The following is a 14,676-nucleotide window of genomic DNA, read 5'->3' as shown; positions in this document are numbered from 1 at the left end:
CCACTGGAAGGAAATCTGTGTCTACATTATAATAGGGAAACTGAGGCAGGAACTACCAAAAGCACATGTATCAGGGGTACCTGGAAAAAAGTTTCCTCTTTCCATTGAAAGACCAATTATACTATATTTTGCTTATATACTTTATATTCTGAATGGACCTTGTTTTCATGCTTTAAGTTTAAATGCAGGCAAACAATTACTATGTGCAGATTTACAAAGGGCTGGTTAAGTGGTACAGCCCTAAATTCTCAAAAAAGAAGAATAAGCCAAAGCATAAAACATTTTGTAATAAATTGAGGTCACTGTTACATTTTTCAAATAAAAGTATCTTTACCTATTACTCATCAGTAAGTATTGCTCTCAGCATGTGAGTTTTGAGTAACAGTGGTAGTCATTTAAAAAAATAAAACTATTTCTCACTTTCTACATGGTTTGTGATTCATAGTTATTTGAAAATAAATTTTCTCACATTAAGCAAACTTACCAATGTCCTATTTCTTTCCTTCCATACTTTCTATTCTGCCTCCCCACCCCTCTAGTTTTCATTACTTAAAAAACACAAAAATACCTTCTCTGGCTTTGAGATATATGGCTGAAAAATTAAAATCCCAAAGTCAAGTTTTATTAGCACAGTGCTACTGACAAACGACAGGGGAAAGGCATAAAATCATTAGAGGTTAAATGGCCCAGCTTTCCTGTCTTGCTACAGATCATAAAGTCCACACAGACAAGAGCAATGAAATGCAATAATAACAAAATGGAACCAAGTGAAAACGTAGCACACAGTTCCTCCTCACTTTCCCCTCTGCAGTACAACTCTTTTCTGTCTGGGGACAGGGAAGTGGGTTTGGTCCAGAAGAAGGTGTTCAGCCCTTCTAGTTTGGGGTGGAGGGCTTCTACGAGGAAGCAGACGCGCCTCTAGGTCCCTCAGGTACTGTGGGAGCATGCGCAGCAGGACACCTCCTCCATGGGCAGAGGGAGAATGAGGAGCCACGAGCACAGCCTGCTGTTGCCAGCTGTGCCCACAAGAATTAAAAATGTGACAAGATTCTCTTGCTACAGGTATTCTATGGGCCCATAATAATTCATGGATCCCAAAGCACATGTACATCCTTCCTCTAACTAGAACTGGTTTACAATGCTTCAAAAAGTATTCTTATAAAAATGCTATTTATATGGTACAACAAAAATGTTTAAGCAGCACAATGAGATTAGAAGGGCATGTTTTCTCAGAATGATAAGCAATTAAAAGCAATTACAAACAAATAATCATTAAACACAAAAAAATCCCCGAACATTACATTAAACTAATAAGCCAGAAAAAATACAATTCAGAGAAGTCAATGGAGTGAAGAAAAGGAAAAAGATAAACATCATTAAATTATGACAAAAGTTTGCTTCTTTCTGGAAGTATCTATGGACTTATTATACACAAGTTCTTTAATAATGTTGCCAAGTATAAAACTTGAAGATTAGGGTCTTAAACTAAAGGTAGAAATAATTTTAGTATGTATACAGTGAAAATTACACTTTGGTGAATCAAAAACAATGAATAATTAAAAACAATTGAAAGACTGTGTTTTCCATAGCATGGTAAATAAACATTCAAAATGTTTAGGTAACATATGGTATACTGCAGTAAAATTTAATACCAACTTAAAAAAATATTTTAACTACTATAGCATCTGTTTGAGTATAGCCTCTCTTCAACAACCACAATAAGTTATCAATTAAAAACCACATTTGCAGCATGAATTTTACTTTTTATTATATAATATAAAGGCTATAATACATTTATTTCATATTCAAAATTCTATTTTGATGCAATTATTAAAGGGTTGAAGGAACTGTCCTTAATGAAACCGTAAAGTGTGAGTAAGTATCTGCTACTCTAACGCTCCCCAGAGAACATCAGCAGCTATCTCTAATAAGTACACTGTTGCCCCTCTGGAAGGTCAAAGGAAAGCAATCAAAAACTGCTGCACAATTCTTAATTATGTGGAGCTGACACTACCTTTCAAAAATTATATTAACTCATCGGCATCTCTACCAGAAATAAGAAAAGGGGGGATAACCCAAATAAATTAATTGTACAATATGTTAGTAGCACTGGCATTAAAAATACAAAATGAAAAAGAATGCAGAGCATAATAGTACTGACAAAACTAAGTTCACAGGTATCTGTATACTGCATTTCTTGGACTATTAGTACAAATCAAGTAGAAGCTAAATTTTGTTACCAAGCTGAAACACTGACAAACATCTCAACTCTTAAAGATAATGCATTGAAACCAACCTGGCTATCTCTTCTCGATGAGCAGTCCAATCTCGGATGTAGTCTTCCTGCTCTTTTATCCGGTGCTTGAACGAAGAACTAGTAGGCATTGTTGACCCAGAGCTCTGCAATCGAGTCGTTTTCAGGGCTGGAGAAGTACGTAGACGGGTATGTTTAGGGGAATTACGGTTTGATCCAAATTCATCTTCTGAGGTGGAAGCATAATCAGTAGGAAAGCGCCTCCATCTTGAATTTACTAAATTAGTTTAATTATTAAAAAAAGAATTATTATGTTATCTTTTAAAAGAGATAAAATAAAAATCATGATTTCAAAAACACCATGAGAGCACACACAGCACAATTTTTGATAACTGACATACACATACCTCACAAAAACCATAAGTCTACTACTCCTAAAAGATAGAAACATTACACTTTGGTGAATCAAAAACAATGAATAATTAAAAACAATTGAAAGACTGTGTTTTCCATAGCATGGTAAATAAACATTCAGATGAAAAATTCACTAATGATAAACTATTAAGCAAGCTCTATTTATAAATGTTTAAATTGGGTACTTTTTAATTGGAAATATTTCTCATTTAAGTGAAGATATGGATTTTTTAAAAAATGACAGCAACAACAACAACAACAAAAATAAAAATTAGGGAAAAGATTTCCTCATGCCACATGAACTTTTTTAACATGGAGATGGTAAAAACTCTCTTTTCCCGACATACAAATGTGCATAATTCCTGCTGTGGAAATTATGCCTTTATGGCAGAAAAAAAACATTACCTCTGTCATTCAACATCCTGTTATGCTATGATTGGAAAAAATCTTTTTACATGGTAAAAACACAACAAAGAATCTTCAGTACAACTCTCTGCTGCTTTGACACTGAAAGCATATGGTGAAAATAGACAATGGCATAAACCTACGAGAAGCGAAACTCCATAAGCTGTTCTCACAACCATTGACATTTAAGCCACAGGAGATACTGTGAATAGCCACACTCAAGAAAGTGGTCATCACTTTCTTATTTAAGGTTAGTAAAGACATTTAAAAAATGGTATTGCTGACACATCTGAAAAATCAGAAGACAAATTAATGCAGACATTTCACTGCGACTGTTAATATCAAAATCAAACACAGAAATAATTTGTGAAGCATAAACAGAGGTGAAGAACAGGGAGCTAACACTAATGCATGGTAAACGGGACAAGGGTAGCACCCATGCCTGCTTAATCCACTGAGGTACATCTAGCACCTCGCAGAATGTCTGGCTAGCAAATGTTTAACAAATACTTTCGAATAAATGAATTCCTGGATACTGACCATTTGCTTTTCTCAAATTAGGAAAAACCTAGTAAAGAGCATGACATGTTTTCGGTGGCTAAAGTGACAAAAGCTTAGCACCGCCTTTAAGATCCAATTGCCACTAATATTAGAAGATTTTTCTCTCTTTCTCTCTCCCTTTTAAAACAGAAACTGACCCTAGACTGCATAGGTTAGGGGAGTCTAGAATTCCTTCATCCTATCCCACTAGAATTCTATACCTTTCCTGTCTTTTCCTCCCCAAACTACATTTTTGCCTGGGGCTCTGTAAGGACGAATTGGCCCTCAGATAAAATTGATATACACTGCTACCAGAGTTGGTTTCAGAAACAGAGAAGTCTATAATCAGGACAACACCATGAATCAGAGGCTACCCATTTGTCCTGATTCACACTCCTATTTGAAGCTCCCGGAGCTTAGAACTGGATTCATGCATATGAGAGAATGAAAATATGCAGAAAACTACATGGCTTTCTTTAAAAGTGTACGCAAACACACAGGTAATTAATCATAGAGTTTTTTGAAGGGGATATTAAATATAATTTCTGATTTTAACATTATAAGATAATTAACATAAGTAATACTTTAGTAGAAATTTACTCATTTCTAGACATTTGAATACTCCTATGAATTGAATGGACACTGAAACTTGAAAACAATTTTAGGAAAAGTTTAGGAACAAAAGTAAAGAGGTTTTAGAAAAAAGTTAGTAATATGGCAAACAAGTGATACTTTTCAATAAAGGCATTTCATTAAACGCTAAATGTTTGTTTATTTTGCTATCTTAGAATATTACTCATAAAAGGAAATTCCTAAATAAGAAAAGGTCATTTGTTAGGTTAAATTTCCTGAGTTTTTATTTGGAAACTATAGCAACCATACCTACAACTGAAAATTGTATGGAGAGAAAACAAAACCAACAACAAAGGAGATACGAAAACATAAGAAGGTATGATGGAACTAAGGTAGTTAAGTTAGAGGTATCAATGGCTGGTATATTTCATGAGTGGCCGAGTACATGAAAGCAGAATGAGAAACTGAGAACCAAGTTCTAAATGTCAGGTGACAACACATAAGTAGAGTCACTTTAGAATTAACTTCTAATAGTCTGAGTCTTGAGATCAAAAAATAATTATATTTTGGAGAAAAAAATAAAAGAAAAACTTTTTTCAAAGAAAATTCATAAACTTTCCACCTATTTTTTTTAAAGATTTTATTGTTCCTTTTTCTTCCAAAGCCCCCTGGTACACAGTTGTGTATTTTCAGTTGTGGGTCCTTCTAGCTGTGGCATGCAGGACGCCGCCTCAGCATGGCCTGATGAGCGGTGTGGCGTCCACACCCAGGATTCAAATGGTGAAAGCCTGGGCCGCCGAAGCAGAGCGCACGAACTTAACCACTCGGCCATGGGGCCGGCCCCTCCACCTATTTTTATAGGTCTATCTAGAAGCCAGTAAGAATAGTGAAGCTTCTAATAATATCTTTAAAAAGAAAAGCAAGCAAGGGAATAAAACATTTTAAAATCTGAAAGGTAAAATTGTTAGGTTTGTTCTCCTAAAATTCAGACCAAATTGATAAAATAAGTAAGGTAGAGTAGGGAAATGAAAATGATTAATAAACCTTCAAATAATTTGAGTTTTCCAATGGAAAACAGTACGAAGCAAAGCTCAAGCTAGCTCTGGACACATCTGCTTGTGTAAGAGCAAAGAGCACTGCTGAGACGGAGTAAAATGACGACTATGTGGAGAAGGCACCTAACGCCAGGACCACTAACCTGCTACTCCGCAACTTCCTTCAAACCTTTTGCTTTCCTAACCTTTGTTTCTAAGCTATAGCAGCTATACATTTTATCTGAAGAAAAATCCCTAAAATCTGCTAGTTATTGCAGAAGAAACTTCAAGTTAGAACGTTTTTAACTTTCCCCAATGTCTACTTATTGCACAGAAATTTAGGATAGAATGACAGAGGATGGTCTAAATTCTTCAATTCATAGAGAAGAAAGAGGCCCTGAAAGGCCTTGCCTTGCTTAAGTCAAAGTTTAAGCCAGGGCTACTGACTCCCAGAGTTCAAAACTCATTCCTTGCTATTCTAAATGCTTTACAACTACATGTTAGAAAGTCTTTTTTTTTCCTACATTTCTAGTTAAATTTTTTTTAAAAAAGACATCCTCAGCTTCTCATAGAACGATAGTTTTTCTGATTTCTACCTGTACTGAAGAAAATATTTTCTTCTTCCTCTTGAATTTTATTCTGCTTAGTTAAAATCATTTATAAAATTAAATTAAATTTTATTATGATTAGGCTTATTTGACATATTGGTACCAATAAGGTATTTCAGATAAATCATTAAATTGAAAATTTACATTGAAGGTATTTGAAATGCCAATCTCTGAGAGCTTCTTGGTTGGTGAAGTGCTGGGCAGCACATATAATAAAATGGGACAACGTTCTAAGATGGGCTTAATTAACTTTGTAGCTAAGCTGAAAATTATTTTAGTTACATTAATTATAAAACTTATTTTAGTTATAAAATTATGCAACACTCCCTCTTGTGGAAGTAATAAATACTATATTCACTATAAAAACACAGTATCCTTCATGTCTAGAGAATTACAAAAGGGAAAAAGAGTTATGAGGATCATTTATCTGTGAAGGCTCTGATTTCTTTTACTGTTTCCAAAAATTTGTTGGCATTAAAACACATCCACATCTGCAGATGTAATGAATACATTTCAGAAAACAAACATTGCATCTTCATACTTTATATCAGAATATTTTTGTGGGAAATTCCACAAACACGTTTTACACGTATATTTATGAGGAGTAACAGCATTCGGGGAAAAACATTCCTGACAATGTTTTGTATCGGTCTTTGACCCGGAGGAAGAAATAATTTAAGCCACGTATGCCCAACATTTAAATTCCCGCCATCTATAAATTCTGAGGATTAGAATAAAAATGGGAAAGCAAACAGTCTAAAAATATTCTAAGGATGTTGATGTTTTTATTTCTTAGAATGTGCAGTTATAATGAAAACGAATTGCTTTATTTTGATAATTCAGGATACTTAAATAAATCTAGCTATTTTAGTATAACTTGACATTGAAGGATTATGGAGGGGGAAAAAACTAAGCTCCTAAAAGCTAATTACACCAGAATTAAGCATAAAAGAACCCTTAATCTTAATTTTGCTAAATCAGAGATTTCCATTGTTCTATTTTAATCACATACATTTCTTTGAATAACTTTTTTAGACATGGCCCAAAACATGGAATTTGAAAGAATGCAGAATTATTTTTACATATGTCAATTTGGAAAATATCACAGGCTCTAGGTTCAGATATTTCTAAGATCTTTAAAGTTTACTGTGTGCATAGCAATACTGACCAGCATGGTTTCACATTCTTTTAAATCATATTTCAAAAGCTAAAAATTTTTATTTTCTTTTTCAAGATATTATAATTATCTTAAGTAGAAATATCATTAATATCAAAAACACCTCAATTAGAAAAATCAAAAAAGTATGTTTGTTTTTTTCTCCTTTTTACTATCTACCCTAGGTAACTATTTGAGTATATTACCACTAACTGAAAGGTCTTGGCCATTGTCCTTCTAGATAGGATATACTACTACAAATGAGCTTCTTCAGAGAATTTGAATATACAATCCTGGATCACAATGTGGCTTTCGGCTTTCAAGGTGGAAGAGAGAACATGAACTTGGTAAAACATCGGAATTACAAAGATTGCAGTAAGCAATACCAAAACCTTTATATTGAGCTTGTAGATCCTCCTGATAATAATCCAATAGAATCTAGCTGTCCTCTGGAAGCTTGCATACTCGTTGACAGAGACTATTTCTCAGAGCTGGACTAGACGTGGTAGGAGAAGCACCAGGCTGAGAGTTAAAAGCCTTGGACTGTCATCCTGTCCTGCCATAGCTGTGACCAGGGCAGGTTACTTCACCTCTTGGCCACACTTCCCTAAACTGAATAACCCTTTACAGGGCTTTTAAATTCCATAATTCTAATTATTTAATATACTGCTATTAAGTATGAAGGAGGCCAAAACCACATACCTCAATTTGCCTTAGAGAATTTATTAATTTTATTTATTTATTTATTTAAGGTACTTTTTGGACATAAAAAACTACATGTTTATCAAGTTCTACATTCAAAGAAGCAGAAAATAAAATGTATCTTTAAAGACACATATATAATATGGCAGCTTACAGGTTTCTTAGACTTGCTGAAGTGATCATATTTGGTGTGCACCTCAGATAAGCCCCTCATGTTAAACGTTGGGGAATGGAACCACATCACTCATGTGCTCAGGGACAGACACCTAGTGCAGAAGGAAGAGCTGTTCCACGTGCCTGGGTAACATGCCACTTATGTTACATGGCATGTTAAGAAGGGAGAAGACAGAAATTTTTATGCACTTCAATACAGATGAGGTAACCAAACAGGCACCGTGGCGGAAGACACTTCATCAGGTACACAGCATAGAATGCAGCACAAAGGAAACGTGACTGAAGAGGTAGAGCCATAAGGAACGAGAATAACAACACTGGGGAAACAGAAACCAAAAGAGGGCAGCTTTAAAACACTTGGCAATAAATCCATGAACCACCAACCAAAGCCTGCAGTGCAGAAACAAGGAGGACCAGGGTAATAAGGAAAACGCCATCTCTTCTTTTTGGAAAGACGACTATATGTTACCTAGCTGCAGCCTACATCCATTCCTACCACAGATATGATCACCATCACCACCCCCACCGACCAGGAGAGAAGGAAATGTGAACGGAGGGGAGAAAAGCAGCAGTGAAGAGAAGGGAGTAGGAATAAAAAGCGAAAAAAACAACAGACACCAAGCACTGCCAGTTTGGGGTCTTGCAGCTATACTGTGGTAGGTGTAAAAATAAAAAGATGATGTTGCATACCGACTTTCCCTTTCTTTCTCACTCAATACTTCGGGCTCACTTAGTGCTGCTGACTGACAGTAATAAATCTTCCAAGTCTTTTAACAGCTGGTTTCCCTCCACCAGCCTTTTCGGCCACACCCACACATGAGGCTGATTATGAAGTAATGAGACCATGTTTACAGGATACACACGAGTATCTGTTTTAGTGCTCTGGTCACACATGAATTCTCACTGCTTCAGCTCTGAATATGAAGAATATAAACAGACAAACATGCCAGAAGCAGTCAGCTTCCGGTGGGGAGTAAGCCGCTTCTGTAACGTTACATTCAACGACAGCTCATTACTACAGTTCAATGACACGGCAGCACTTTATGAGATAACGCTTAGAGCCAGTTCAACTCTACAGCCCACTCTGGCCCTTCTGTGCTTAGTGACTGGCTTACAAATCCATCCTCTTCTGCTGAAATAAATTAAGGATTAGTCTTCACCTCCCAAACCAGGAACAGATTTAACCTTAAAAAGTATAAGTAAATGAGACATTGCAAAATAAATAGGAAAAAAAGGATAAAATATTGATTATTTCATTTAGCTCTGAAAGTAGTAATAAAGGGTATACTGCTTTCCTTCAGATTCACATGGGCTTTGAATTATGTGAGGATATTTAAAAGTTAAACACATCCTTTTAGAAGCACGATGTTGATTCCTATTATTTAAACCAGATGATAATTCCTAATCTCATTTTGACACACAAATCAGGTACCTCACCAGCTAGACGATTAAAACTTCTAAATCGGTTCAATATACTTCTAATTTTGAAATCACTATTTTGCCTCAGGACATTAATTTGGAAGCGTATATAACTTCTGAATTTTCTATTTACCAAGCTAAATAAAATAATTTTTATAAAAAAAAACCTCTACAGAATAACCTTTCTGTTGAATATTTTGGGAACGCTCACTAGAGATTTAATTTTTGAAAAAAGGAGTCCCAAAACATAAAAGAAATATGCTAACATCATAAAGAGTCTGGATCCAATTTACCTGAAGGAGAGCCATGCGCTGAGGCCATACTTTTGACCTTGGAGTCTGACAGTCGAGAGATACTGTTAGCTCTAATTCTAGGAGAAAATTTATCTGAAGGTACTAATCTGGCTCCACTTCTAATGATGGCTTCTGCCGTCCGAGAAGAGGCACTGCTTCTCGAGATGGTTGCTTCAGAGTCACTGCGAGCCGACAACGAGCCAAGCCTTGTTCTACGAGGCTGAGCTAGTAAGTCAATCCTAGAGATGTTGCGCCTTCCTGTGGGAGGCTTTGATGTCGAACTCGTTGTGGACACTTCAGAAGCAACAGATGCCTTGTCAGCATCAGCAAGCTCACTGTCTGAAGCTTCACCAAGTCGTGCTCTGCGCAAGAGGGAAGTCCTGGTAGGTCGTGGCCTCGGAAGAGTGGTTGATTTACTGGACGACCCAGGCGCCACAGGAGAAGTCTTAGATTTAGTGACTTTACTTCCTTCCAGTTTGGAATGTGCATGCTCCTCAGTTGAGGTAAGTGGAGTCCTTCCATGAGATTTACAAGAGTAAGTTTCCTGATCAGACGACATAATATCAGAAATGGCAGAATGAGGTACACTAGAGGTCTGGTCATCGTCTGTTAAATCTACTGAAGGCTGTCTCATTCTTCCACTGGATTGTACAAATTTACGACCATCTCCTCTTGAACCTACCTCTGTGGAACGACTTTTTGTTTTCTTTTCAATTTTCTCTCTAGTACCAGAAGATGATTTTGTAACATCTTTGGATGGAGAACCTATGGCACACCTATCTTTATAGAGACTAGTGAAACTCCTTCGCTTTTGGGTTGACTTTCTTTCAGTCTCTCCAGTAACCAGACTGATTGTGCTAGCTGTGTCCACATCAGATTCTGGTGAAATAGAGTTGTCTCTATTATAACTGGGAGTATCTGGGCCTTCATCAGTTTTGTTATCTTCACGCAGTTTAGCTTCTAGAAAAGCCATTACTGCTTCTGTGTCTTTCAGAATAAGCGTTGTGTCCAGACTAGAATCAGTATCCATAGAGTCACTTCTTTCTCGTATTCTACTGGCAGATGTGAACGCCGACGCGGGTGTGGAGGATGTCTGCTTATTGATGTGGGGAATGAGCTCTATGGGGATGTTCGGGCTGGGCTTTTCTATGGTGAAGCTTCCTTGTCGCACTAAAGACTTGGAGGATTCCTTCTTGTCTCCTCCCTTTGAAGTCTGACTTTTCAGAACTTCCTCAGCTTTTCTTCGCTTGCCCTCGCTTTGTATCACCCTCTCTCCTTTGCTTGCAGAATGTCCTGGAATTTTTTCTTGAGGTTGTGACTCTTGTTTAAAAGATTCCTCCCTAGCTCTATCTATCTGACCTGAAACACTTTTTGAAGAAGACAATTTAGTAGGTGTCCACTGTGCCTGTTCCCTTTGTTCTTGTTGCTGAACTTTCACTGATGTTTGCTTTACCGAGGAAGCTTCCTTCTCAGTTTCACTTTTCTCCTTTCCAGCAGAAGCGATGCCTAAGTGAAGCAGGGTTTTATTCTCTCCGCTGGTTTTCAGAGTCTCTCCATTTACTACCCTGCTCATTTGATTCAGGGCTCTGTCAGCATCTTGTTGATCTTTCTGGTACACCTGTGTAGGTGCTTCTTTCTCCTGAAGTTCTGTGTCTTGTTTTTCTCCTATTTCTGACCTCTGCATTAAAACCTTTGCTCTGGAGCTCTCAAGAGACTTTTCTTCATTTGGAAGCTGGGGAAGGGTTCGTCTCCTTCGCTCTCCCTGACTGGCCAAGGAAGTCCCAGAGCCCGTACTTCTCACTGAAATGCCAGATTCACTGATATCTGTTTCTATAAAATAAAACCACAACGAAGGAATTTATTATGGCAAAAAAGTAAAAATAAAAAGAATATCATATTATATTAGATTTTTAAGTGTAAGTTAAGAAATAGCGCAAATATAAAATAAAACTTTGAATAATAAGCCAGCATTGTGCCAGAGTAGTTTAAAAAGCAAGTACAATGCCTAGACACACAAATAGGCAGATTACTAACAGGTGACTCAAGAAAGCAAACTGTATGACTTGAAAACTAAGGTGATCTGATTTTAAACCTACACCTGTTGTTCTCTTTTTCTTTAATGTGTTTTACGGTAGGGAACTTCACTGTGTTCATTCTTACTTTTGTGACTTATCCCATCCACAAAGTTTTGCTCAAGTAAATGCATTACACAATTGCAGAGAGAGTGCCTAATAAACGCTTAATTAGGTTTAATTTACTTCTCAGTTATAGATTTAACTAGTTTTTAAAAAACTGATGTATGACTCACAAAAGAAAAAAAAAAAAGGAAAGAAAATACCATTTTCTAAAGGAACAGGTACAGATAATTCCATTATCCTTTCCTCTTGATCATGCCTTGTATGGTTAGCAGCCAAGCTAGCCCACTGTGAAACCCAACGCTTGTTTCCAGAGGAAGATGTGCCTTCCTAAAGGAGAAAAATAAGAGGACGAAATAAGACACTCTGCTCAAATCTGATTCTCATGAAAGAGAATGCCACTTAGTCACATCAACCTGCCACACAAAGGAATGTTTAAACCTCACATTCATATCATCATTTACTAAATTTCCTCTTATATAAAATGAAGACTCTCTAGGTACCCCTTTTAAGTACATTTTGTTATCACTGTAAATGTAGTATAATTTTCTCTATATGTTAAATACTAACAATGGGACTAAAATAAAATCTTGGAGCTTAAAATTTACTGCTGCTAGATAAACTCAGGTGTATTATCATAGCTTTGTGGCTACAACGTAAGCTGGTTCTACTCAACTCTACAGAACAGAGAGTCTAAAGGTCTATTCCTAAGGTGTTCTCTGCCCTCTAAATGTTTCTAGGAATCAGATCGGTTCCAGAGTATCAAGGAGTATTAAATTTGCCAGGTCAGGTCTTCAGGGACTTCAAAAACTTTCCAAAGCTTTAGATTTCTTTCTGCAACACTTTAATAATTTCCAGAAAGACCTAGAAATCACTCTACCTTTAAGAATTTTCTTTTAAGCAGTCTGAACCTAGACCTGCCATGTCCAGGTCTGTCCTTAAGCAAGCACTCTTTGAACCCTTATGGTCAAGGGTGAAATGCAATTCAATTCATGATATGGTTCCAAAGATTTATGGACATGTATTGGTAATTCTTAAGATCAGGGCAATATAGGCATTTAATATGGAAGATCTACGTAGTATCAAAAAATTTTTCCTCACTAAAAATCTAAGCCAAGGCTTAATATTCAAACTGGAATGACAACTAAGGAATAGAAAGCTATGACTGAAATTTTATTTTGAATTATTCAAAAAATATTTTATTAAAAGTGTCAGATTTACTTTATTGATTATGACAGGCTAGAAAGTGATGAAGTAAATACTTCATACAGATTATATACTATACGATTTCAAGAATAAAGGTTAGAATAGTAAGAATACATAACGACATCCATACTGTGAGGCCTCGGGATACCAAAGCATGCTGAATCCTTAATTCCCTTTCAAGATTCTGTGGTAACTGTCCACAGTTCTGAGTACTGAAGGAAGAACCACAGCCTTTTCACTATGCCAGGAACACCCAGAACAGAGGGGCTTCCACTGACGCACGCTTATGTAGAACCATTCTGTGAAAACTGTTCTAATGGCCTGGTTAGGTGACTCCTTCAGAGGTAGGTTCACACTGGGGCTATATATAAATTTTACTTGGCATGGGTTGAGGGGAAAGAGAGAAGAGGGAGTCTATTTAAGTTCACATTCCAGAACATGATTAATTCTTCCTAGATTAACCACAGTACCAAAACATTGCCTCAAATAAGTATTACTTGCTTTCAATAAGTAAATTAAGCATCTTGTAAAACAGAAACCAGAATAAAAATTCTCTAAGATTAAGGGGGAAAAAAAGAACAGTAAAACACAATAATTGCTTTGACAGTTTTAGGGAAATGGCAGACCATAAAGGGTCAATTTTAACATTAATAAACGAACATATAGGTGTATTTACCTGTCTATAAAAAATATTTTATTTACATTTCATACAAATGTAACACTTTATATTTTATTTTATTTATACCTTAAGATTTTATTTTAATTATATTTTATATTTATTTACAATTTGTATATTTTAAATTAACTCATTTCCTGAGAGGCAGTATAGCATAATGAGTAAGAGAATGGGTTAAGAAATCAAAGCTGCTTAAGGTCCAAACTCAGGCTCCACAATGCACTAGTTTTAAGACCTTGGCCAAGTTAATTCCTAAATACTTCAGTTTCCTTATTCGTGAAATGGCACACTGAAAGCTTCCATTGAATGTTAGCTTTCACTATCTGGATAAATTATAATTAATTAATACTTAGTTATATAAATTTTTTAGATTTCTTTTTGACATAACAGTGTGGAATGAAATTCTAGCATCATTTCCAGTAAGAGAATAAACCTTCGTTGAGTGCACAAATCTCAGACAATTACTATGTTGGGTGATTCATATACTTCACTAAACTCCCTGTAAATAGGTTTTATCAAAAATACCATTTGTACGGACGAGAAAACTGAAAATCAGACCAGGGAAGGGACGGACCTAAGGGCGCTCTGTTAGACGTGGAGGTTCTGGGACTCGCACTCAGGTCCCTGCAGCTCTGCTTTGCCACACTGGCCCCACAGCCACCACAGCCAGCACGCCTCGTTCTCACTATGCCCCGGGCTGGACTACAGTGGTGCTTCTCTAGATTTATAAGTCGTAGTATCTATCATGCACTACGTTGCACATGTTTCCTGGCATGAAGATCTTTCCATTCCAAATGCATGATCTCCTAGAAAGTATGTGCCGTGTATAGTTTCTGTGTTATCTCATAAATGCCAATTAGAACAGTGAAATTACAGCTCATTCATTGCTATATATTAAATATAAATATATTTAACAATCTCCCTCACTGACAAAAGAAATATTAATTTAAAAGAAAATAACAAAAACTGAAACGGAATTAAAGTCAAAATTACTTTAGGCCCAGAAACAAAGAATTGTGAGAATTTCACTTTTAGAAGCACTTTACAAGGGAATACATCAATTACTTAAAGTCCTATAACTACAAAC

At 36.2% G+C, this 14,676-nt stretch overlaps 1 protein-coding gene across 20 annotated transcripts in view; it reads right to left on the bottom strand.

The window, feature by feature from the left end:
* The window catches only part of CEP170 (centrosomal protein 170), a 145,398-nt gene that overhangs the window by 31,536 nt on the left and 99,186 nt on the right, over window positions 1-14,676 (bottom strand). For 14 of the 20 annotated variants that reach the window (XM_070255703.1, XM_023632760.2, XM_023632765.2 and 11 more), the window contains 3 exons: window positions 11,911-12,037; window positions 9,573-11,402; window positions 2,297-2,531 (listed from right to left, as the gene is read on the bottom strand). In XM_070255703.1, coding sequence (XP_070111804.1) covers window positions 2,297-2,531; window positions 9,573-11,402; window positions 11,911-12,037 — 2,192 coding nt within the window. The remainder of the gene's footprint in view (window positions 1-2,296; window positions 2,532-9,572; window positions 11,403-11,910; window positions 12,038-14,676) is intronic. The other 6 variants (XM_023632764.2, XM_070255697.1, XM_070255698.1 and 3 more) reach the window with 1 other exon arrangement.

The sequence above is a fragment of the Equus caballus genome, chromosome 30 (assembly GCF_041296265.1).
Source record: "Equus caballus isolate H_3958 breed thoroughbred chromosome 30, TB-T2T, whole genome shotgun sequence".
In the NCBI taxonomy this organism is placed as follows: Eukaryota; Metazoa; Chordata; class Mammalia; order Perissodactyla; family Equidae; genus Equus; species Equus caballus.
Note: the sequence above shows the minus strand (reverse complement) of the source record. Positions and strands in the feature narration are given on the sequence as shown.